This window comes from Hipposideros armiger, unplaced genomic scaffold (assembly GCF_001890085.2).
Source record: "Hipposideros armiger isolate ML-2016 unplaced genomic scaffold, ASM189008v1 scaffold_24, whole genome shotgun sequence".
Classification (NCBI taxonomy): Eukaryota; Metazoa; Chordata; class Mammalia; order Chiroptera; family Hipposideridae; genus Hipposideros; species Hipposideros armiger.
In genome coordinates, this window is record NW_017731374.1 from 5,236,029 (window position 1) to 5,263,260 (window position 27,232).

A 27,232-nucleotide genomic window follows, 5' to 3' on the forward strand; every position below is an offset into this window, starting at 1 on the left:
ATAAATATTAAAACATAACAATAATATCACGAGTTTGGAGGAGGTTAAAAAGATGGTAAAAGGAGTTAAAGTGTCCTAAGTTCTTGTATCATGTAAGGAAAGGATTCACTATCAACTAATTTTAGATTTTGGTTAAAATAAGTATGAAAGTTAAAAATCCTATATGAAAACAAAAAACAATGTTAAACTTCAAAAACAGTAGTGGGAAAAACAAAATAATAAGCATTAATTCAACAAGTATTTTTTGAGTGCCTATTTCATGTCAGGTATAAATATCAATAAACTTAAAAACCTACCCTGGTAAACCTCAATTCTAGTGATGAAAACAGAATAAATGATAAAGACAGTAAATAAGTTAATTGCATAGGTAAGAAGGTGATAAATATTATATATATAGATAAAAGAAGAGAAGAATCAGAGAAGGTCAAATGTGTAGGTCAAAGAAGGCAGCATGAGCCAACTCTGAGGGTACATGGGAAAAAGCACTCCAGGAAGAGGGAATAGTGGGACAATCTGGATGGAGGTGGAAACACACCTAACAGGAGGGAAGTCAGTTTGGTGTGCAGAAGGAGCATCAAAGGAGGTATGTCAAAAAAGTAAAACTGGAGTGAATGATGTACGGCCCTGGCAATCCAATATAGATGTGGACATTTAGTCTGAAAGAAACGGGAACCTTTGGAGGGTTACCAGCATTGGACTGAAAAGACATGACTTATTTTTCTTTCCTAATATACACTCAATAAACTATACTATATATATAACAAACTATATACTGAAGAGTTCTGATGTATATCTAAAACGTGAAATTATCATTACAATCAACATAACAAATATTTTCATCATTTCAAAAATTTCCTTTTGTCCTTTTTGCAGTCCATCTCTCTCCAAACCCTGTCCCCAGACAACCTGCTTTCTGTCCCCACTGACTTGCTTTCTGTCACTATAGATTAATTTGCATTTAACAGAATTATATATAAACAGAATCATACATTTTTTGGCGTCTGGCTTCTTTCATTCAGAATAATCCTTTTGTTCTTATCAATTTATTCCTTCTTATTGCTGAACAGTATTTCATCACCACATGGATGAACTTTTTGTTTATCCATCGACCGATAACAAAGTACATCTTTTTGGTCATAACAAATAAAATTACTATGAACATCTGTGTACACGTGTTTGTGTGAACATAAACTTTCATTTCTCTTGGGTAAATGACTGGATGGAATGACTGAGTCACAGGATGGAATGACTGAGTCACATTGTAGGTGCACGTTTAGCTTTTTAAGAAAATGTCAAACTCTTTTCCAAACTGGTTGTGCCTAAATTTTACATGGTCACCAACACAATACGCTAGTGAAAGATGGTCTACATCCTTGTACAGTAAGCCTTTTTAATTTTAGCCATTCCGATGAGCAGGAAGTAATACTGTTATTTTCATTTCCATCTCCCTAATGACTAGAGATGTTGAGCATATTTTCATGTGCTTTGTAAAGTAACTCTTCAAATATTCTGTCCATTTTTTATTGGTTTCTTGTTTTATTATTGAGCTGTAAGAGTTCTTTATATAACTTGATGTGATGAATTTGTCTAATATACGTGTTGCAAATATTTTCCTTCAAGTCTGTAGCTTGCCTTTTGGTTTTCTTGATGGTATATTTGAAAGAGTAAAACTTTAAAATTTTGACATATATTAATTATTTCCTTTTATGGTTGTGCCTTTTGTGTTCTAGCTAAGAAACCTTTACATATCATATCCTCAGGTTGCAAAGATTTTCTCCCACATTTTCTTCTCCAAGTTTTAGTTTTACACAGAGTTCTAAGATCCATTTCAAGTCAATTTGTCAGCATGGTGTGAAATACAGATCAATATTTATTTTTTTTCTAATATGGATATCCACCTCTCCAAAATCTACTTGTTGAAATATTTCCCATGGGCCAGCCGAGTGGCTCAGTTGGTTAAGAGCTTGCTCAAGAATGCGAGCTCTGAGCAACAGTGGTTTGATTCCCAGCCCGAGATGAGCTGCTGCTGAGCTGCCAACAGGTAGCAGGATGGCTCAGCTAAAGAAAAAAAAAAAAAGATTTCCCTTTCCCTACTAAATTTTACATTGACAATTTTGTTGAAAATCATCGGACTATATATGTGTGGGTCTAATTCTAGACTCTATATCTCTCCTTTTGACATTACCAAACTGGCTTCATTACTGCGGCTTCATATTAAGTCTTGGAATTAAAAAAAAATTAATTTCTTTTAATATTCTACGTTCTTTTTTCATTTCTACATAAATTTTAGAAGTTCAGTGCATCTTACCAAAGAAAAAGAAATTAACAGTTTTGAAAAAGGAATGAATATAAAATTAGTTTATCAAGTTTGCTGAATATGAAAATAATAAACAACACTACTTTACTATATTAGCAACAGTTAGAAAACAAAATAAAATGATAGCTAAAACTTACACTGCACTATGCCATACACCATTCTAAACTCGTTATGGACATCAGCACATTTAATGTTCATCACAACTCTACCAGTTAAGTACTATTATTATGCTCATTCCATATATGAAGAAACAAAAGTGCAGAGCAGTTAAGCAATTTGCCCAAGGTTACACAGATCATGAATAATAGTTTTAGAATTAGCATCTTAAAAGTATGGTTCTTAGGAATAAATCTAACAAAACATGCAAACCTTTATGGAGAAAAGTCACCAAACTTTACTGAAAGACATTAAGGAATATCCAAGTGAATGGAGAGATGTACAATGTTCAAAGACTGGAAGACTCTATTGCAAAGATGTCAATTATCTTCTAAGTGATTTATAAAGTCAATGTAATCCAATCAAAACCCCGTAAGCCTTTTTTTTTTTTTTTGAGAACTTGTCAAGCTGATCCTCAAGTTCATGTGTAAATGGCCAAAACTGTAAGATACTCTTGAAGAATAAGGTAAAAAAGATGTAACCTATCAGATATTGAAACGAGGTAATGAGAAAAGGAAAGATAAATAAATAGACCAATGGAAGAATGCATAGAAAACTACTTAAGAAAACATTAAGCTGAAGTTTTAATGGTATGTGTTAACAAATCTGAAACTACTTTTTGTGTAATTATAGGATTGAGCAAATAAGTAAATATGTTGAGGCTAAAGGAAACTAGATTTCTCATTCTTGAAGAAAGAAGTTGCCAATATGAAAAAGTGTGCTGGATTGGAATTGAAGGTATCAGTTAAAATTTGTGGTTTTTAAACAAACATACAAAGAAAAATATATTTATGAAACACACATATACACATATCCTAGTGTGTACAAGCAATGATGTCCTATTAGCAATGAGCACATCTAATGGCGAGATACTGATTTCCAATACCATTTTCCACTAAAAGGAATCAGGGCTCATTTTGCAGTGTTAAGTCAGGGAAGGTAAAGGTCTGAAATACCTTCTGCCAGAAAGGAAGGAAGCGCTCAAACAGTGATGGGGACATTTCAAATTCCATAGAAGCCAGAGTTGAAAGAGCTCCCACTGCCCAAATCTGGGACAGTTTGAGCATAAGATAAAAAATGATAGCACACAATTTTAACTCATAGAATAAAGAATCCATAGTGACATAAAAAATAAATACAACGAGCAGTAACTAAGTCATAGAGATCTAATGCACATTATAGCAAATATAAACAATATTATACTATAATTAGGTAATGTGATTAAATATGGCTATATCGGCAATCATGTAATATATAAATGTAGGTTGTACACCTTAAATTCACACAGTTATACGTTGAATTTATTCAAAATGAATGAATGAATGGAATGGTGGTAAGAAAAAAGTCCTTTATAATAAAATCTCAACTAATAAATGTAGAAAAAATGATGGCAAACTACCAATATGGCAATCATCAGAGTAACAAGTAATTTCAGCAATGGATTCTAAAACTAAAAGGTCAAAAGTGATGAGGATATTTATATAGTCTCAATGCATCTCCCTAAAAATTACAAAAACAGTAACTTTACTTGAAGAAACGTGGCAGAAATCACCTTAGTAAGTGATTAATCGTAGGCGTTCAGAATGAGTCGCCCCAAGACGTGCCTCTCTGGAATGCAGATTACTTTGAGCTAAAGGCAATGAGACCCTAATGGGCGCAAGAGAAACTTCTCCCCCCATTTAACTGCCTACAACAATTTAAATGAGAGGGCTTGCCCATAATAAGAGTTAACACCAGAAATAACTTTTTATGACCAATCTATAGGGCAGGGCAAACTACTAATTACTGAACATCTGCTGTTCTTATAGTCCTGCAGTGACCTTTCTCCCCTCTGAAGCTCCAAGGTACTGTATCTCATCCTTAGCTCAAATGTCATATATACCTCATTTTCCCCTGGTCTTTGAACCTCCATGTATGTGGGTTCTCTGACTCTCTCATGCATGTGGGGTTCCCATGTGTACGTATATAATTAAATTTGGTTATTTTCTCTTGTTAATCTGTCTCATGTACACTTAATTACTAGAGCAGCCAAAAGAACCCTGAGGGTAAAGTTTCTTCCTCCCCCATATGATCAAAGTTAGCAGATAAAGTGGAATCATGTGTCTCCCGATGTAATAAACTGAGAAAGACACATTATTTCAGCCAAAAAACCAGACACTCATATTGAGAAACAGTCAATATAATACCCAACCTGAACTCTTAAAAAAATGCAAACGTCACTAAAGACAAAGAATGAAGAAATGTTCTAAATTAAAGGGCTCCAAAGAAACATAAATAAATTAGCCTGATACTGGTTTGGATCTTTACAAGAAAAAAAATTCTCTTATGAAGAACATTATTTTCACAACTGGCAAAAATTAAAAAGGTCTATGGATTAGATAATATCATTGTATGAATGTTAATTTCCTGATTTGATAACTGAACTACATTTAGGTAAGCATGTCCTTGTTTTTAGAAAACACACAATGAATATTTAGAAGTAAAGGGGCATCATGCCTAAAACTTACTCTCTAGTACTTCAGGGGGAAAAAAAACCTACTACTTACACACACACACACACACACACACACACACACACACACACACACACACTAAAGTAAATGTGGCATGATGTTACTAATTGAGAAATGTGAATGAAGGCTATAAGGGAATTCTTTGTCCTATTCTTGCAACTTAAATTATTTTAAAACAAAGCTACTAAAATAGTATAAACTTTAGAATATAAGTATGTATCTTTATGATGCCAGAAGAAAGGATTTCTAAAAGAAGACACAAAAATCACAAATACAAAGAAATAAGTGGCAAATACATTTAAAGCCAAACTGGGAGAAACACATATAACCAACAAAGGAATAGTGTCTGGGATAGATACAGAATTCCTAGAAATAAACAAGAAAAAGCAAGAAACCAAACACAAAAATAGGCAAAAGAGTTGAACAGAAAATTCATAAAGGAGAATGCACAATAAATAGAAATGAGTTCAACCTCATTGGTAATCAGGAAAATTTCATAGCAGCATTTTTCATGATGGCCTCAAACTAAAATAACCCAAATGTATCAACAGTAGGATACACAAACTGTGGTATATTCATACAATGGGAATCTACACACTTGACAGTACTGAGAATGAACAAGCAACAGCCACATATATGAATGAATATGAATGAATCACAAGTTACGAAAGAAAATAAATAGCATGATTCCATTTACATAAAGTTCTAAATATAGAAGAAAATTTTTTAAAATTATACTTCGGGCTGCATAACGATTAAAAAAAAAACAGAAAGAAAAACCTGAAAAGCAAATGATTATCATAAAATTTGAGACTGGTTATCACTGGGAGAGTGGGAGCACAATAATGAGAGCGGTACAAAGAATGCTTCTTTAGTATGTGTAAATATTTTATTTCTTTACCTGGGTGGTAATTATGAGGGTACTAAAAATACATTTACATGTTTCACAAGCTTTTCTACAGCCATAACATGTATCACTTAAAACAGGGACAGAGTGCTTGTTTGTTTACAACTTAACTCTAGGAACTTTAAATGGCAACCTTAAAAGAGAGAAAGAACAGCCAATGAGGTAGGAAAAAAGTTAGGAGAGTGTGGTGTTTCAGAAGCCAAGAGAAAAAAGGAGGGAACGGTAAACTGTGTCAAATATTAATGAGAGGCAGAGTAAACTTGCATACAATACATAAATTCAGAGAATGATAAATCACTTACATTAGGATGTAGACATTACTTTGCAATGACTAAGGATTATTAATACCATGAAAATGGATGTTAACATTCTGATATCTTATATTCAGAAACCAAAATTCTTAATTGTATTTTTAAAACGTCCTCCTCCCACAATGCAGAACACATTGATTACACTGACAGTATATATCCAATTACTGGGCTAAGTACTTCTACATTCGTTAGCCAAGTTTTGGCAACCTTGAATAATAGACTCAATTTCTATCATGTGTTATTGAAATGTATTTACAAAGACCTTTGGCTCTGCAAAATCAGACATGTAAGTAGGGTCTAGTAACAAATATAAAACACAAAAATTTGGTCAGATCACAACAAAAACTTAATTTTAGGAAAGTGAACTGAATAGTTCACAACTTTTTCAGTTATAAATAGTAATAAGCTTTTACTATAAAGTTACAAACTATTTTCTAGAAAATTTTGGTACAACCATTTGGTTAAGGATCCTTTTGTCACCTGTAAAATGAAGATGGATTAAATACCACTTAAGGTCTTTTTATGGGAAAGGCAAGTCAATCACAAAGAGTAATACAATTTAATATTTTATCTAAATATAAAACCACACTTTCGAGAACTGCAAAATCAAAAAGTAGCATACATTAACTTAATGATATATCCACTGGGCCACCCACTGCTTTTTCCTTATATAAAGGTTTATTTAAAAAGTATAAATATATTGAGAATCAGTTTTAAATAAAAGAAGGAAGCTCTTGAAGTGAATTTGCAGAGACAATTCAGGAGACTATTTTTATTAACGCAAAACTGCAACTTCACAGAAACTTAAGGTAAAGATGGAAGTTCTGATGTTTAAAAAACAAAATAATAAAATAAATCCTCTTCTTTGAATAAATGAAAACACACCACTAATTTAGGCCCTTGTTTTAAAATATCACTACTTAAAAAGGAAAAAGTATTTTTCTCAAGAACACTAATGCCAATATTCTGTTGGTTATAAACCAACATATTTAAACCAGTATTAATATGTAAAAGACTACTGATTTGAAGCAAATGGTTGCATGACTTATAAAGAATAAGTAATATTAATATTAGAAAATAAATTTGTAACTTTTAATTTCAGATATTCATTTGTTTTGCCAACTAACAGAATCTACTAATATTAAGAATTAAGGGAGGGCCGGCCGAGTGGCTGAGTCGGTTAAGAGCTCATTCAAGAGTGCGAGCTCTGAGCAACAGGGTCGCCGGTTGGATTCCCGTCCCGAGCTGAGCTGCCGCTGAGCTGCCAACAGATGGCAGGATGGCTCAGCTAAAAAAAAAAAAAGAATTAATGGACACATTTTATTCTATGAGTCTTGCCTTTCTTTAGAAATCCTGAGACAATCCAAGAAGAAAAAGGCTAACTGACATAACATGGATTAAAATGAAACTTTTAACTTCAGAAAACTTGCTTTGTGACCCAAAACAGAACTACTCACCAAAAGCAGCAGCCATAGGGGGTTCAAGGGATGGATGGCCATCACCAGTAGGAAGGTCTAAGCGAGTGAAGTCTCTGCTTTTGTCATTATTATATTTCACATTAAGGCTGGTGAGCTTGGAGAAGTCAATACGCAGAGTGCAGCATGCATTATAGATATTCTGGCCATCCAGAGCCTAAAGTATGTAAGAAAGGGACTGATGTTTTGCAAGACAACAACACTGATACATCAAGTAGCCTCTACTTTGACACAGGTATAAAGCAGAGCGCACTGGACTGAAAGCCAAAGACTTTTATTTACTCTTACCCCTGTCACTTATGTGCACCTAAGAGAGAAAAAGAAAATCTCTAACACTCAGTTTTTTCATCTGAAAATAAGGATAACAATCCCTATCTTGTCTCTGGTAAGATCAAAGGAAAGAGAAGAAATGTAAAAGCTTGGATAACTATTATGCATTACTATACATTGTACTAGCTTATGATTATTTTGTCCACAGAAAATGTTTAAAGATATTCTAGTTTTACATTTCATCTTAATTTTTTTAGAATAGTTTATATAGGTTAATAGAAATAAAGACTTTGTAAATGGTGCTTGTCAGAACATATATGAATATCGTCTACCACTTCTTTTTCTGTCGTAAATGTATTTTTTTAATACTCTGAATAATAAGCTGAGGGAAATTTGGAGTCAGTTCTGATATAAGACCAGTAATCAGTAATCCCTCCCTTCACAATAATAAAAATTTACCAAAGGGATACTTGTAGCCACTTATGACTGCTACAAATGCTCAAATTTATAAAAATGAATACCGAGACACATAAAAATAAAACAAAAAATATACAAATTCATTAAAAACCCTAACTTAGTAATAGTTACTGATTAGTATGCCATCATAAAGGTACAAAATAACATATGCAGGTAGAGGATACAGCATATATAAAGGCTATATTCCTAAACAAGAGCCAGACACTGCGTGGTGCACAAGAGTACTGCAAACCTGAGTCCCTATCTTTGAAAACAAATCAGAAATAATTCAGATACCAATACAAGAAAGAATTTGGGTTAGGATAGATCTCAATAGGAGATGGGTGAATGTGAAGTTTTATATCTTGTCAGAAGTCAAACACTCATGTACTAAAAAAAAAAAAAAAAGACCATAAACTGACAGTAGCATATTTCCTAAGATTTAATGTCTTCACCAATTCAGAGCTCAATAAGATTCAACAGTGAGTATGATTGCAAAAATACTGAAATCAATCTTTGGCTAATTTAATAGAAATAAAAGGCATAGGGCAAAGATAATTCTACTTTATTAGTCAGATTATATCAGGAGTACTGTCCTCAATTCTGGACTTTAAATATGACAAACAGAAATAAGTCTCAGAGATCCAAGAAATAACAGGTGATTTGAAACCATTTCATATGAAAGAACAAGTAATTTTTAGCTTACTATAAAAGAGCATATGAAACAGTATATTTTAAAATGGTAAATTTTATATGATGCATATTTTACTACAGTTAAAAGAACACATGGTAAACTGGACCAAGGGAGAAGACATGATGGCTTCTTTCAGTTTCTCTGAAGTGACTGATTAACAATTAAAAAATGAAAAAAAGATAATTACCATTTTGGCATATTGTGCATTCAATGGGTCAGCATACTGAAGCAAGGCTTGAAACTGATTATTCTTTGTAAAGGTGATAATTTTCAAGACTGTGCCAAATTTAGAAAATATCTGAAAAAAAGTTCACATTAGGTTAAATCTAAGGAAAAAATAAAGCTAACATATCTTTATACATACAACTTAATTCATGAATCCTATTTTAAAATGAAAATAATTTCTTTTATTAAAACTGTTGGTACCAAAATGACTTAAATGAAGCCTAAAATGTCAACACCCATGCATGTCTTAAAACAGTGCCTAACCCAATTGGCACGCAAATATTTAACCTATTTTATAACGTGTCATAAATGGCACAATACTAAAACAGGAAGTTACAATAGAAATTAATTAACGTTTTAAGATAGTGGGGTTATAATGTATATGAATGAAAGTAGAAGAGTCATATGGATCAAATATTTCATCCTGAAAAATCAGCATCATTTCTTGAGATTTTATAGACAGAGAAACTACAAAATGTTCACTAGAGATTGCTCCACTAATTCATCAAATATTCAGAGCACTCTTCTAAGCACTGGGAAGTCAGCAGTGAATAAAATAGTGACAGGAGCCTCTGACCTTATGAAGAAAGACATGATAAATAAGCAAATAAATAATAATGTCTGATTGTAAAAAAGTGTTATGAATATAGAAGAACAAGGGTTAAGAGTTAATGATAATGCAAATTGGGAAGGTGCAAGAGTGGTCAAGAAAGGCCTCTCTGAAGTATCTCTGCAGAAGAGGAATAAACAGAGTACAGTAGGGAAAGTTTTTTGACATATCCCTAGTTATCAATGTTCTTACAACATTTGTTCTACTTCACCACTACAAACGTTCGTGGCTAGGGTTATTATAATGCATTTTGTGTTCCTCTGATATCCTATTTAAATTTGGATCTTGAGCCAGAAACTTGTCCTTCTGCTTCTAAGAATCAAAAGGTAAGTATTCCCTATGATGGTAAGAATTTGCTATTATCAAATACTATGTCTGAGTGTCCTTAATAGGCAAATGGTACTGCTTTTTAATGATCAGAAAAAATGATCAAGAATAACTGTCCTAAAGTACAGGCAACAACAACAACAACAACAAAAAAGCAAATAAAGTCGACTACATCAAAATTAAGAACTTTTACGTATCAAAAAACACTAGCAACAGAGTGAAAAGGCAATCCATAAAATGGGAGACAATTATTTGCAAATCATATATCTGATAAGGGGATAATATCCAGAATATATAAAGAACAAGTACAACTCAACAACAAAATCCTAATTTAAAAATGAGCAAAAAACTTGAATAGACATTTCCCCAAAGAAGAAAACTGAGCAGCCAATAAGAACATGAAAAGATGCTCAACATCACTAACCATTAAGGAAATGCAAATAAAAACTGAGCTACCACTTCAAACCCATTAGGATAGCTAGTATCAAAACAAACAAAACCCAGAAAATATTAAGTGTTGGGGATGATATGGAGAAAAAAGCACTGTTGGTGGGAATGTAAAATAGTGCAGATATATGGAAAATATTATGGCGGTTCTTCAAAAAAATCTTAAAAATAGAATTACCATATGATCCAACAATTCCACTTTGGGCATATGCCCCAAAGACCTGAAAGCAGGGACACAAAGAGGTATTTGTACCCCATGTTCATAGCAACATTATTTGCAATAGTCAAAAGATGGAAGCAATCCAAGTATCCAACCACAGATGACTGGACAAACAAAATGTGGGATATAGATATCTATAGATATATAGATATAGATATACATATAGATATACACACAAAAGGATGAAAATTCTGACACATGCTATAACATGGCAGTACCTTGAAAAAATTATGTTACGTGAAATAAGCCAATCACAAAAGGACAAATGATGCATGATTCCACTTGTATGTGTAACCTAGATAGAGTAGTAGTCAAATTCGAGACAGAAAGTAGAATGGTAGTTGCAAAGGGCTGAAAGAAGAGGAGAATGGGGGAGTTGTTTACTGTGTGGGTACAAGAGTTGCAGTTTGGAAAAACGAAAAGAAAAGTCTGGAGATATACAGTGTTTGGTGATGGTTGCAAAACTTTGTGAATATACTTAATTCCGCTGAACTGTATACTTAAAATGGTTAAAAGGGTGAAATTTATATATATATATATATATTACCACCCCCACCCCCCGCCAAAAAAAAAAAAAAGTATACTGAAGTCCAAATATTCATTTTGGACAAGATATTCGTTAACACAGATTTAGCTTAGAGTCAAACACATCTTATAGGAAATAATATCATTCTGTAAGATTTGTGAATCCAATTTGTCTTGGAAGGGCTTACTAGAAAATGTCATTCCTTAAAATTAAATAGTCTGAGAGTTCTTTAGTGAAATTAGAAACTTTTAAAAAACTAGTTAATTTCATTATGGTCATATTTCTGGGTTTAGAACTTTGGAACCTAATTCTCATTTAACTGTGTTTTGAACATCATTAAGAAATTTTTTGTTTTGTTCTTCAATGAAAACTTTTGTCCTATCAAAGGTACTTTTTCAGTACACCCTTGTGTCCTAGATAATATTCTTAAAAAACACCCCACCAAAATAACAAATTTACCTTGTTCTCAGGTGACTGTCATAGAATTTGAATTTTATGTTGTATCTTTCTTTAAGATATAGGTATAAGCATGCTTCAGAAAAAGTCTTATACTTTCTTAATTTTCATCCTTGGTGATATTGTGGTGCTGCAAACATGCGCGCGCACACACATGCCAATCTATATATTACAAGTGCATAAACTGGTTTTTTTTTTTTACACCAGATAAGTGAGCAACAGACTTTATACATGTATATTAAAAGGACATATAATAACTGCCTAATCTCCCTCCTTCATACTGCAGTCACAGGTAGTGAGTGTTCTAAAGTACAAGTCAGATTATATTTTTCCTTGCTTAAAATTCCTCACTATCTCCCCATTACCTGCTTGGTAAAATCCAAGCACTATGGTATACTACATACAATCTCGCCCTAGTGTACCTCTCCAACCTCATCTCTGACACTTTTTACAATATATCACACTATTTACATCAACCATATGCAGTTGTCTATAGTTCTCCAAATACACCAAGAGGTTTCAGACTTCTATGCCTATACATATGGCTTTTCTCTTTACCTGGAACTCTGTGTCTAACACCTAGTAAATTTTCATTTACCTTTTTCAAAATTCAGTTCAGAGAAGGGAGTTAATGCCACCAGAAAATTCTCAACCTCCCCCAAATCTCACTAGCTAGCTTTCTATCCCAAATATTATCCCCTTCTTGGCCTCATATAAATATTTATCTTGTTTTACTTATACTGTATGATATATTTGTTTACATATCTGTCTCCTTTAATTAAAAAGCGCCTTGAAGTTATATGCCTTGTCTTAATCATTTCTACTTCTTCAGTATAATTCCTGACACCTAAGAGGTACAGAGTAAATGCTTTTTACCAACTGATAAAGAATTATACTCTGAGACCCAATTGGAGAATCACAGTAATATGCAATTTTTTAAAATGATAAACATTCTTGATGTAAAATATCTCACTAATAAAGTAATAAGAACATATAATTTGCTCTAAAATTTAGGATAATTTATAAATCAAATTCTGCTACAGAACCTAATTTCCAATTAACCTTCATGTTTTGTTAGTATTTAGATTCTTTCTCTCATTTAACTTGAACAGTAACCGGATGGACATCCTTACTGACATCTGTGTTTAGCTGTGTGATTTTTATCTGAAAGCACTAAGAAAATATAAACTGACTGGGCTGGCCGAGCGAGTGACACGCTGGTTAAGAGCTGTCTTGGGACACCAGCTCTGAGCAGCAGGGCCCCGGTTCGGATCCCACATGAGGGCCAGTGACACTGCCCCCTACAGCTAAGATGGTGAACAACAGCTCGACCTGGAGTTGGGCTGCCTGAGTCGCCCGCGACTGATCTGCCTCACCCAGGAAGAGCGCAATGATAATACCAACATGGGCCAGTGAAGCAATGTCCTCCACAACTAGACTGAAGAACAAAAGGACAGCACCTTGTCTGTTCCCTTTCCCCGATTCCCCAATGCTGTTCCCCTCCCACCAATTCCCCAATAAAATCTTAAAAAACCAAACAAAAAAAAACCAAACAAAAAGAAAATATAAACTGACTGAACTGGCTAACCATGGCTAGCTCTCTAGAGCCCCTTGGATTGTATGTACTGAGAGAGTAGCTACAAAAATCAACCTGATACTTTTGAATAAATTAAGTAAGCCACCTCTTTTTTTTTTTTTAAATGCAGGTTCTCTGTACAGTTCTCAGAAAGTCTCTTGGCTTATTTTTATTAAATTACATTAATTAATTAATTTATTTTTAAGAAGGGCGTAACTCACAGTGGCCCATGCAGGGAACAAACCAGCAACCTTGTTGTTATCAGCACTACACACTAACCAACTGAGCTAACCAGCCACCCCCCATAGATTCAATTTTTGATGTCTCCTGTGAATTGTATCTTTTCAGACTTTAATTTTACCAGATCAAATTCTGGTAAAATTAATCTTCAGGGTGATTTTTATAATGGCAGAACTTGCCAGAAACTAAAAATGTTCACTAGCATTCACTTGTAAAAAGCATATTCATATTAGAACTTTCAAAAATATCAAGCACATTGCCCACAACTTGTTTATGATAGTTTTTGTAACCAATAAAACATATGACTTAAGAACCTGAATTTTATATTACTACCATTGATTCTTTATTTAATACCATTATAATTTATTTTTACAAGTTATTTATCTTTATTCTGCAATTCAAAAAAAATCAGTCCTTTGTCTTGAAGAGATTTGTCTATTGGACATTCATAAAATACCCCTACGTATAACAATACTTAGAAGTAATGGATTACATGAGAATACTGTTTTGAACTACTCCTTCAGTATGCAAAGAAATTTTTTAACATGCAGGATTGAATTTACATAATGATCAGTCAATGAGTGCCTTCTTTGTCTACAAACGCTCTCTGCTCTCTCAGTGGCGGCACCATCCAATCCAATGGCATTAAACCACACCCAAAAATTGACGATTACCAAATCTCCAGTCTAGAATTCTTATAGCCAATCCAGACTTACTTCCTAATTGTCTATTCAACATCTCCTACTGAAATGTCTAATAGGTGTATGAAACATAACATGTCCAAAACACACTGTTGATTCCTGCCCTAAATCCCACCCCTGCCCCCAAATCTTTTTCCCCCCTCTGTCTTTACTAGTTTCATGTAAGATTGCTCTATTTTACCAGAGGCTCACAGCCAAAATCTGGAATACATTCTTGGTTACTCTCTTTCTCCTCAGAATCCACATCTATTCAACTCATCAGCAAATCCGTCCAAATACAGTATATCCATAATCACCACTTCCAATGTCCTCACCCGAGTCACCACCATCTCTCATATGGGCTATGACAAAAGCCTCTGCTTGTGCCTACAGTTTACTTTTAACACAGCACCAAGAGCGATTCCGTTAAAACATAAATCTACCATCTCACCCCTCTTCTGAAAATCTTCTAATGGCTTCCCATTTTACTCAGTGTAAAGATTATAAAGGCTTTATATCATCTGGCTCCTAATGCCTTCTCAGACCCTATCATTCATGGCTTTCCTACTTTTTACCCTCCAATGACATAGCCTTATTGCTGATATTTGAATACATGAAGGACACCTCCATTTTAAGGACTTCGCACTTGCTGTTCTGACTGGATTATTATTCTATCACTTACACACATTACTTATACCTTAACATCCTTCAAGCCTCTGCTCAAATGCCATCATATTGGAAACAGCTCCCCTAATCTGAAATAGTATCACTTCCATCTCAGTCACTCTCAACCCCTTACCATGAGCTAAGGGAAAAACACTAGCTCCTACAGATGTTAGAGAGCAGTTTAGTTAATGCCAACTCTTCAGCTAAGAATATAAAAGAATCCTCTAATTAATTATAAAAGGTGCTAGGCAACTCCACACTTCCATGTATTTCCCCATCTCAATATTCACTGCATTTTATGCTATTACTTATGAAATTGTATCTTACCCACAAGACTACAAAAGCAAGGATCAGTTTCTTACAGTGCAATTTACTAGCATCTGATAATTACTAAAATTTCCTGAGCACTTAATATGTAGCAGGCACTGTTCTAAGTGCTTTAAATGCATTAACTCGTGTAATCCTCACAATGAAGGTATAAAATAGAGACCATCTTCATTATGTAAACAAGTGAAAGACACAGATGGGGTAAGTTACTTGCTCAGGGCTGTAGAGGTAGTAAGTGGTAAAGCCAGGATTCAAAGCAGCTCCAGACCCTGTATCCTTAATCCTTATGCTACACTATACTTTAGTTGGTTAATGGGATACAGAGCCAGGGGAAGAGGGATTAATTAATGTAATTAGTGAAAGACTCTCTGAGGAGGTAAATGATAAAATTGAAAACTGAATGATGTACAACAGAATTCAGCTAAATTATCTCAGCAAAGTGTGTTCTGAGTCTACGAAATAGAAAATAGAAACGGAATAAGCTGGAGAAAAGGGGGAAAGGGTCAAAGCGAAAGTCACGAAAGTCAGACTGCTAAATAAGCAGAGGAAGTGTTATGAAATGAGGTTAAAGAAATGGGGAGCGGTCTGAATGTGGGGGACCTTAAGGGCCTCAGTAAGGAGTTTGGACTGATTCCAACAGGAATGGGAAGGAGCATTAAATAAGGGTGTGCTATGCTTAAAAGGCTGAGTCCAACCCTGGTGGTTACTTACTACTGAGTCTGAGAATTACTCTTCAGCAGAAGGACCCCATAATCTTTTGGGAGACAGGCAAGTTTGTTACTGCTCTTAGGGAGATAAATGGAATGACAGATCAGCACCACATGACACTGGCCAAACTCTCTGCCACTGAGGGCAATGTTGAGCCACAGGAGCAAGAATATCTTTTGTAAAACTGTAAGTTAGCAGTACCTACAATGTTACAGTAGCACAAACAAACAGACTAACACACACACACACACACACACACACACACACACACACACACACACACACACTGCTGATGGATCACAGAGGATTCAATTCCACTTTATGGAAAAAACAGAAGAGAAGAAAATCCACCAGAACAAAGAACCCAATCACTCAAGCAATTCCTGAAACCTTTTAGGGAACAACAGTGACTATGAATACCACTGTTACAGCCCTCCCTAGGAAATGCTCACCAATGCATATTTAGAAAATGGTACTTACAAAACTATCGTAGGGAACACAGTAGAACTAATAAATGGTATATGTATTTTGATATTTATATGCATGGCACAGAACCTGTATTGGGAAATGTATCCCAGCTATATCACCAGTTGGTACAATGACTGTAACTGTAACTTAATTTCCAAGGGCCCCAGTTTCCTTATTTGTAAAATGTGGTACTAGGATAAGATGCATTTTAATTCTTAAATACACATGCACACACACACACACCCATATAACTCTCCATTTAGTAGTACAAACACAAAGATTAGGAAAACAGTTAAATAATTTTGGACTGGCCTTGTATTATGCTGGCAATATATACATTGAGATATAAATATGAAAATAAGTAATATCTTAGTATTTTAATATTTTAATATATGTATTGACAAGCATAATGAAATGGAATCAATATGTAGCTAAATAGAATAAAAACTAACTGAAGTTTTTGGGCTAGATGCCAAATATTTCTGTATACAGATTATCAAATAACTGTATGTTACATTTTGAGAGTATGTATATATGCAGTATTAGTTAAAATTATAACAAGTATACAAAACAAAACACTGGGCTTCGCATTAGAAGGCTTGAGTTCTAACTGGCTCTTTCATTACTCTGTAATGTTCACTGAATCAATTATCCGAGTTGCAGTTTTATTCACTATAAAATTATAAAACTAGTATTATAGAATTGTACACCTGAAACCTATGTAACTTTATTAACAATTGTCACCCCAATAAACTTTAATTAAAAAAAAAAAAGAACGGTAAAACTAGGTGACCTTTCAGTCTTTAAATTCTATATGTTCACAGTAGGCCATGATTTGGTAGACTGCCTTTTATCAAGACAGTTTAGACATATTAACGGGTAGTCTATGAAAGTTGCACTAGGTATCAGTCACTAACACAATACATCCGTGTTACATAAAAAGAGTTATTGTATACCTTCCTTTCAGAGTTTTTAAAATAAAAATACTCATATGTAAGGAGTCAATAGGAATAAATTAGTTGTTTTCTCTATTGATGTCACTTGCTCAGGAATAACTACTACCAGTGCTTTTAACAGGGTTCTATGCTTTATTCATCTTCCTGCTTAGGTATACACGTATAAAAAAGAAGGTCTGACATACTTTTTAAAATCAAGTATTTAAATTAGAAAAAGGGAGCTGTCAAAAATGATCTCTGATTGGTACTACTTCTTGCATGAACCAGGTTGCTGAAGGTTTTTTATTATTTAAACAAATATACCAACCAAAACTGACCACCTGAAATACTAAAGATATAAAAACATCTAAAGTTACAGAGGTCACATTTGACTCTGCTTTCCTAAGAGGGCTCCTCCTTACCTGATGAAGAACTTCCAGAGTAACGGGGTAAAAGAGATTTTCAATAATGATTCGGAGCACAGGGCTCTGCCCCGGGAGGATTGTGCCTTCATTGGTAGGGGCTCCAGGAAGGGCCAGACTTCCCGACTGGACAGCGCTGACAGCCTGCAGGGCAGCTTGGGCTCTCTATATAACAATGCAAAATGAGAACTCTGGGTTACATTATATGAATCCTAAAAATTAGTTAATGTAAAAGAATAGGAAGTAATATAAATAAAAACATACATATCTACTCTCTCTGAATGCACATATCCTAAATTTATAATCCGTCAAGAGCCAAAAAGACTTGCTTTCTTATCACACTGACACAATATTTAAGAAAGTTGCTTAAGTTTATTTCAAGAAATGAAAAAAATACATGGCAAAAAAAGAAAATCTGGATATTTTTATTCATAATTTTAAATGCCAATAGGAAAAAAAACAATGTGAAGGTAACGTTAAAGACCACTTAAAAGCTATTCAAGACTCTCTTCTTTTTCCCACCTTGAACAATTGAATTCTGAAGCGTTTGGGTGCCATACGAGATGTAAACATGGAGAGGAACTGTGGAGGTTCAGGGTGGAATACGAAGGGCATCTCTATAGGAAGGCATCCTGGCATGGAGAATCAGCCTAAGCAACATGAGGAGAGCATCCACATGGCAGGGCTGCCTGACAAGAGGAACCTAAGCCCAAACGAGGGGAGGAAAGTATATGTGGGGGTTGCTCACTGCTGGATGTCAGAACCTGAGAATGAGAGGGTAAGAAAGGCATCCAAAGAAGATCCTGGCCAGGAGAGTCAGAGCCCAAAGAGAGTCAGGAAGGGGTCCACTTGGGGTAGAGAGCCAAAGTGGTGAAGACAGCCTGAGTATAGTGAACAAGAGGTTTATGAGGGCCTGAATGGGGTAAGGAGGTAATTCAAAGAAGGGAGAGCCTGGCATGGGATGGTAGACAAGTTTCTAAATATCATGTTCCACTGAAAGAAACCAGGGTGCTAAAAATGGCTAGCTACAGATCTGGAGCAAGAAAAGCACAAGATGAGGGTATAACCTTTTGTTTTTACGAGTTTTTGCTGTTATTTTACCAGAATGCAAATAAGTGTTCAAAGAATAATAGGAAGATGCCAAAGGGACATAGAAAACAACCTGAAGGGGCTCCCACAGGCCAAATATAGGACAATTTGAAAATCAAAATAATAATAATTGTAAAAAACAATAACTCATCAAATAAAATAGAAAATCTTTAGTCCATGCTGATAAAAAATTGACAGCTGACAAGGAAACAGTTTATTTACATTGTCTTAAAGTATCTGCCCCAAATATTCTTCTTCCCCCGTTTGTAAGTCTTAACTTTACAGTGGAGAAGCCAGGCAAACACTAGGCTAATCAAGTGATCAAAGAGTGCATCATCACTAATGCAACAAATTGAAATTCCTGACAGGAGGCAATCAGAAAAAACCGAACACAACTTCTGTGATGTTCCTGTCAAAGATATATACACTGAATCTAATCACAAGGAAACATCAGACAAACTCAAACTGAAGGAAATCCTACAAGATAAAATGCCTGTAATTTTCAAAAATGTCAAGGTCATGACAGTCCAAGAAAAACTGAGGAACTGTTTCGATTAAAGCAAACTAAGGTGTGACTTCTAAACAGAACATGTGATTTGGAATAATGTTTGTTTTTCTCTAACAAACATTATTGGGACAAGTGGTAAACTTGAATGTGGACTGAGGATTGGAGGGAAGTAATGTATCAATGTTAATTTCCTGATTTGACCCCTGTATTTTGGTTCTGTAGGAAAATGTCCCTGTTTGTAGGAAATACATACACACTGAAAGTATTACACAATGAAGACAGACCAGGTTAGCAATTTATTCCCCAAATGCCTCAAGAAATCAAAAGTTCTTTGTATTTTATCTGCACCCTTTTCTCATTCTGTGATTGTCTCAGATTTTAAAACAATTATTTATAACATGAAGCAGGCGAAGGAGGGAAAATTGAAGAGAAAAAAGCATGGTTAATGATTACTGAAACTAAATTCAAGTTTTCATCAATGTTTTTTACAATACTTATCATTGCTTAAGAATGGTGATAATTAGCAAAATGTTTGTGCCACAAAATAAAACACTCCACTTTAATATAGCTACTTTCATTTTCACATATTGTGTTCACTTACAATTTTAAAGGTCACAGTACTTTTTAAGTTGTTTTAAATTAATATTTCTTGGTTTGTTTTCATGATTTTAATTTTTTACTTTATTGTACCATCACTCAAACATGAAATAAGCATTTATCTAACATTTTGCTATGATCAATAACATTAAAATAAGTATCTTTCTGAAAAATGGCATCTTTTACTTTCTGTAAACTTAATAATTGAACAACTTTCACTTTTATACTTCTATACAGTCATGCACCGCATAGCAATGTTAGGTCAACATAGGATTGCACCTAAGATGGTGGTCACACTAGATCAAAATGAAGCTGAAAAATTCCTGTCGCCCAGTGACAGCTAAAACATCGTAATATTGTAGCGCAACGTGTTACATGTCTGTGGTGATGCCTGTGTAAACAAACCTACTGGGCTGCCATTGTATACAAGTATACACATGCAATTATATTTAGTACATAATACTTGATAATGATAATAAACGACTGTGTTACTGGTTTATTTATTTACTATACTATGCCTTTTATTGATTTTAGTGTACTCTTTCTACTTATGAAAAGAAAGTTTGCTGTAAAACAATATGGCATGTTACGCTGCCATTATAGCCTCATTTTCTCTTGTGCTTTATTTAATCTCATATAAATTTAGTATAGCCTAAGTGTACCGTATTTATAAAGTCTACAGTAGCATATAGTAATGTCCTTCACATTCATTCACCACTCACTCACTGACTCACCCAGAGCACCTTCCAGTCCTGCGAACTTCATTCTTAAGTGCCCCCTATACAGGTGTACCATTTTTTATCTTTTATACAGTATTTTTACTGTACCTTTTCTATGTTTAGATATGTTTAGATGCACAAATACTTACTGCTGTTACAATTATCTACAGTATTCAGTACAGTAACATGCTTGAAGCCTAGAAGCAACAGGCTCTACCATAGAGCCTAGGTGTGTGGTAGGTTATGCTAGGTGGTGTGTTAAGTACACCCTATGATATATATACACAATAATGAAGCTGCCTAACGACATATTTCTCAGAACATCTCCATGTCGTTAAGTGGCATATGACTGTACGACCCTTTTCTTTTCGAGAGCAGTCTTCTGATTTTTAAATTTATTTACATATAGTTGGTATACAATATTATATTAGTTATAATAATTTTAGGTGTACAATATAGTGATTACACTTTTTATACCTTACAATGTGATCACCCCACTAATTCTAGTAATCATCTGTCACCATACAAAGTTATCACAATATTATCGACTATATTCCCCTTCATATTTTTCATCCATCCCCCTTTATTTATACATTTTAACAGCAACTGTATGCCATATACAGATTTTTATGTATCAGGTAATACACAAACTGCCAAACATTTAGTTTCCAAAGCATCATCATCTTTGAGGATATATGAATAATAATTTGAATATTTTATATTGTTGGTTTTCAAAACTATGCTCTTAGAAAGCCAAAGATGTGAAATACTGAGCACAATAACCCCGCTTCAAACATGGCAGTTTATCTCATCTATTGACACTGGGTTCCTCAGTAAGACATTATGGGAAAAAAGGGTTCGACTTTCAAGTTTGAAAACTGATTCAGATTTTTACCACTTTCAGTCTATAATTAGGTGAGGGTGGGAGTGGTGGTGTCAATCAATCAAAAAAGACCCAGAACTGACACAGGGGTTAGAATTAGCAGACATGAACATCAGTTATTATAACTATCACATCACACACACATGTAAGTAGAGACATAGAAAATAAAAAACCGTGCTTGTCCAACCAAATTTCCTGTGATGATGGAAATGTTTTTTTATCTACTGTCCAATATGACAGCCACTAACCACATGGGGCTAGCGAGCACTTGAAATGGGCCTAATGCAACTGAGGAACTAAATTTATTTTTAAATTTACTTAAATTTAGCCACATGTAGCGAGCTGCTACCATACTAGACATCACAACTTTAAAATGTCTAGGAAAAGACACTATCATACATAGTGAGATTCTAAGTGGAATAATGGTTCCTGTTCCTTTTAGAGAAGGATGATTAAATCTAATCAAATTAAGCATGCACAACTAAAAGTAAATGTAACCTCACTGACTTTACCTCATTATCCCTCTAATAATTCTATCGATCCTTTATATTAAGCAATCCTATATATATGCTTGGTGCTGCTAGTATTACTGTAGTTCTTCCTCTTCACTCCTTCCTCTTTGGCATAAGGGATACCATAGTGGAGAAATATGAGAAGCCCTGGTATATAATGTCTTAATCATTCTAGAGTTTTCAATGTACTAAGTACTAGTATCTCATAGAGCACTGAGTCCAAAGGTCTCTGAGCAGCAGGCATGCAAGTAATACTTCTGATAAAAATTGGAGAAAATAACAACTGGAAAAGATGGCTTTATTTTATAAGTAACTATAGTTTCAATTTTTTTTTTAAGATTTTATTGGGGAATTGGGGGAGGGGAACAGCGTTGGGGAATCGGGGAAGGGGAACAGATAAGTTGCTTTCCTTTTGTTCTTCAGTCTAGTTGTGGAGGATGATGTTTCACTGGCCCATGTTGGTATTATCATTGTGCGCTTCCCAGGTGAGGAAGATCGGTCGCCAGCCTCTGGATGGCTGCTCATGGCGGCTCCTGGCAGCTCACGTTGGCTGCCAGCCACTCACAGTAGCTTATGGCAACCCACTGCCAGAGGGGCTACAGCCTACGCCATCGCCAGCGACTCATGGCAGCCCAGCTCCAAGTAGAGCTGTTGTTCACCATCTTAGCTGTAGAGGGCAGTGTCACTGGCCCTCATGTGGGATCCGAACCGGGGCCGTGCTATTCAGAGCTGGTGTCCCAAGCCAGCTCTTAACCAACGCACCACTCGGCCGGCCCTATAGTTTCAATTTTTAATTAGGCAAAAACATTTAAGTAAAAAAACAAAATTGAGATGTACTCTCCATGGAGAACAAAGTTGGAAAAGAAAACTGAGAAATGTCTTCTTAATATGAAGAGATATTTCAAATACACAGAAGACATATGTCCTGTGAGTTGGATGCTAAAAATTATGACGCAGAATTCCTATTATGGGAGATAATTTTTAAATGTTTCACTAGCAAACTCTCTGGAATGGTTATACTACCTATTAATAAAAGAAATAGAAGTATAATAAAAGAAACCCAAATATTTTATTAAGGTGGGGGAAGAAAATATACTTCATGTAAAATTTAAACATACCTGATTAATGCAAAGAAGACATTTTTAAAATTGAGATGAAAATGATTATACAATAAAATGCACAGATCTTAAGGGTTCAGTTTGATGAATTTTTTAGAAAAATTATTTCAGAAAAAAATCCTTCCATGGTCATCTCTTTGCATGTTTATAAACTTCCACCCACAAGGTCAAGAAAAACTGTCTGTACAGTAATGACTGCTACTAACACAACAATTTCTCAAATGCTGTACCTCAAAATATGATGTAAAATTTGAACTATAATTTTAGTTTAAGTCAAAGGACAAAAATAGTTCACATTCACCTAACCCTCTGGCAAGTATGTCCATAAGCTGGAAAATAACTTATGTGCATGTTTTGGGATATCCTGCTATTCAGACAACAAAAGAAAAATGAAACAGTAATTTATCAGCTTCCCAGGGCTGTCAGAATAAAAGACACCTGGTACATTTTATACATGCAAACAGGTACCTTCAATTTTGAATTCAGCTTTGGTGTAGAACTTTTAATAAAAGAAAAAAATATATTTTATGCAACATCAATGCATAAAAATGGCACAAAAATAAATAGAAAGGGTACTGGGAAGAAATCAAGGCTATCGAAGAATAAACTAGGTCATTTGGGCTGGCTTTGGTTGCCAAGCAACTGGGATTTTTCACTGTTCCCCTTTAGAATAAACCAGTCTTTAAGAGTTTTATTAAATTGTTTATTTCTTCTTTAAGACTTATACTAACATAGGAATCATACTAATGAGAAAACTGCATGACTTACATAAAGGAAAATTAAAAGCTTTACTGAATGATACGAAACAAAACATAACTTCCTTCTCAAAAGGATCAGAGAGCAATATAAATATGCTAATTATCTTCAAATTAATCCATAAAATCAACTCAATTTCAATTTTTTATTTTTGGGTAAAAGTTATCAAAAGAATTATAATATATCTGAAGAAATAAACAAAACATATTAACCAGTTTATTTCAGAAAAGAAAGAGTAAAGAATGGGGCTTTGCCATATAATATATTAAGCCATAGGGACATTGAAACAGGAATGGAAAAGGAAAGAATGCAAAAGGTAGTTCAAATTAGACAATCAGACATAGAGTACATACCCGAGCAGCTCACACAAGGGTAGATCAGGGCCATGCAAGCAAATGTATAGGCATGGCTAACAAATGTACATATGCATGTTGTGAGTAGGCACAGCATGTGTACGGAAAACTAGAACATGATAAAGGACATGTTTCCCATGAGTGAATAATAAATGGGTTACCAAAAAAATAACAAAGCAGAAACTGGTCACTGGGAGTAAAAAAAATGGCCAAAACCCCACTCCCAAAATATTCCTAATAAAACAAACAGTTACACATTAAAATAAGAACTAAAACAAAAGTAGAAGATAGGTAAAAAATAAAATTTCTAAATCTTACTAAGCTAAGTCTTTATTAGTATGGTACCAAAACCAGAAACTATAATACTATCTTGAGAGATTTGAATGTTATATAAAAAGTCAAATGGCAGCTGCAAGGAGCTGGGGGAAGAGGGAGTAGGTAGTTGTTTAATGGGTACAGAACTTTTCAGTTTGGGAAGATACAAAAGTTCTGGAGATGGATGATGGTGATGGGTTGCGCAATGTGAATGTACTGAATGCCACTGAAATGTACTCTTAAAAATGGTTAAAATGGGGCCGGCTGAGTGGCGCATTGGTTAGGAGTTGAGTTAGCTTGGGACACCAGCTCTGAGCAGCAGGGCTCCGGTTCGGATCCCACATGAGGGCCAGTGACGCTGTGCCCTCTACAGCTAAGATGATGAACAACAGCTCGACCTGGAGCTGAGCTGCTGGGAGTTGCCGGTGACAGCGTATGCGGCAGCAGGCGTGAGCTGCTGTGAGCCGCAGTGAGCGGTCGTCCAATGCCCGGCAAGCAACTGCCTCACCCGGGAGAGCACAATAATACCAACATGGGCCAGTGAAGCGACGTCCTCCAAACTAGACTGAAGAACAAAAGGACAACAACTTGTCTGTTCCCCTTTCCCGATTTCCCAACGCTGTTCCCCTCCCCTAACTCCCCAATAAAATCTTAAAAAAAAAAAAGGTTAAAATGGTAAATTTTATGTTATTATATTTCACCACAATTGAAAAAAATGGGGGAAAACCTGCATTAACAGAAATCACTATAAATGCTTTACAAGTTATTGAATAAAAGTTAAGTAAACAATACAATACAACTTAACTATTGTATTAACAAAGACAGAAAAACGGTTTACTCATACATTATCAGTGGCACTCTAAGTGGGCACATAATCTTTACAGAAAGCAATCATGCAATATGTAACAAAATATGAAATATGCATATGCTTAGTCCCAGCAATATCACTGCCAGGAATGTGAACTAATAAGATAATGTTGCAAGTATGCTAAGATATATAAGAATGTTACTACAGTACTATTTGTAAAAGCATAAAACTGGAAATAATCTCAATGTCTATTATCAAGAAACTGGGTAATTACAGCTGTCCTACAGAAAGGAGTATTGGGCAGTCATTTAGAAATTATCAAATAATTCTATATTTGTTCTCAGGAAACAATGTCTATGATATAGTAAAAAATAATAGCTTTCAAAACATTATAGAGTTCCACGGGTATAAAATTATACATAGACAATAATACACCTGAATAGATAAGGGGCACACACCAAAATGTTAATTAGTTATCTTTGGGTAACTGGATTGTTTTTTTTGTTTTGTTACTTTATAGATTGTTTGAATGTTTTACCATGAGCATGTATTCTATTTTTAATTTACAAGGCAACTTTTCATTTTAAAAAATCTATACTATTTAAAAATATCTAATATTTCATTTATTCTTAAGTTTATATAGTTTATTAGATGACATTAGTATTTCTTAGAACAAGTAAAGGATTATACACAGGAAATATCACTGTTTTTAGAAATGTAGGAAACTATAATTTAAATTCAGCAGGTTGCATTATAAGTAACTTTCAACACAGAATCAGAGCTTGAGTGCTTTTGCCTAGAGCAAAAGTAGAGTGACCAAACATTTTAACATAAAAAAACCTTTCTTAAAATGTACTTGTTTTATGAATAACATTTTCCTACCCTTAAGTAAGTTCAAATTACTATTTTAACTACTTAAAACTACTCTGTGCCTGGAGAGGCACAAAAGATTAACATGAACTATTATCAAAATAAAAACTTGAAAATGAGGTAAGACGTTGATATTCTACATTCCACATTTACCTTGAAGAGTCATAAATCACTTAGAACATATCTATACAAATTCTTATTAACATCTCAAGTTCAGTTACTTAACATCACTCAATTTCTTAATGCCTTTGTTATTCTGTAAAAAGAAAGAATTGACTTCAAAAGTTCCTTTTAGACCTGAGATTTTAATATATATAACGATGTTATTTTTTTCTCATGAAAACAGTTTCAAGGGAAAACTAAATATCTACCACTTTTAACACCATTACTTCAAATTTCAAACATGTTTCTAAATGGCTCTACTTTCTTATATTTAAGTCTTCAGGTAAGAATTTACATACATGATCTTTACTAAAGCATCCTAAGATGAAGAAAAACACGATTATTTTCCTCTGAAAAACAGAAAGTTAATTCTAAGTTATTATATTATGTGTTCTTATAACTATTTTTACAAATGCCTTTAATACTTACAGCTTGATTAGGCAGATTGTCAGTCTTAAGTTCTCTGTGATTGGAATACTGAATAAAAATAGGCTGGCTTCGAAGGTGAGGAGTAAAAGGAGTGTAATAATTCACCATAGTAACAGCAGCTTCCTCAGAAGCCATTTCTAAGAAAGCCTGAAATAAACACAAGAAGGTAAAGTGAAAGCTC

The 27,232-nt window shown here is 34.4% G+C and overlaps 1 protein-coding gene across 5 annotated transcripts in view; it reads right to left on the reverse strand.

The window, feature by feature from the left end:
* Window positions 1-27,232, reverse strand: part of PTBP3 (polypyrimidine tract binding protein 3) — a 96,954-nt gene that overhangs the window by 17,180 nt on the left and 52,542 nt on the right. For all 5 annotated transcript variants that reach the window (XM_019635881.1, XM_019635884.1, XM_019635882.1 and 2 more), the window contains 4 exons: window positions 27,052-27,198; window positions 17,933-18,097; window positions 9,287-9,397; window positions 7,662-7,836 (listed from right to left, as the gene is read on the reverse strand). In XM_019635881.1, the coding sequence (XP_019491426.1) occupies window positions 7,662-7,836; window positions 9,287-9,397; window positions 17,933-18,097; window positions 27,052-27,198 (598 nt within the window). The remainder of the gene's footprint in view (window positions 1-7,661; window positions 7,837-9,286; window positions 9,398-17,932; window positions 18,098-27,051; window positions 27,199-27,232) is intronic.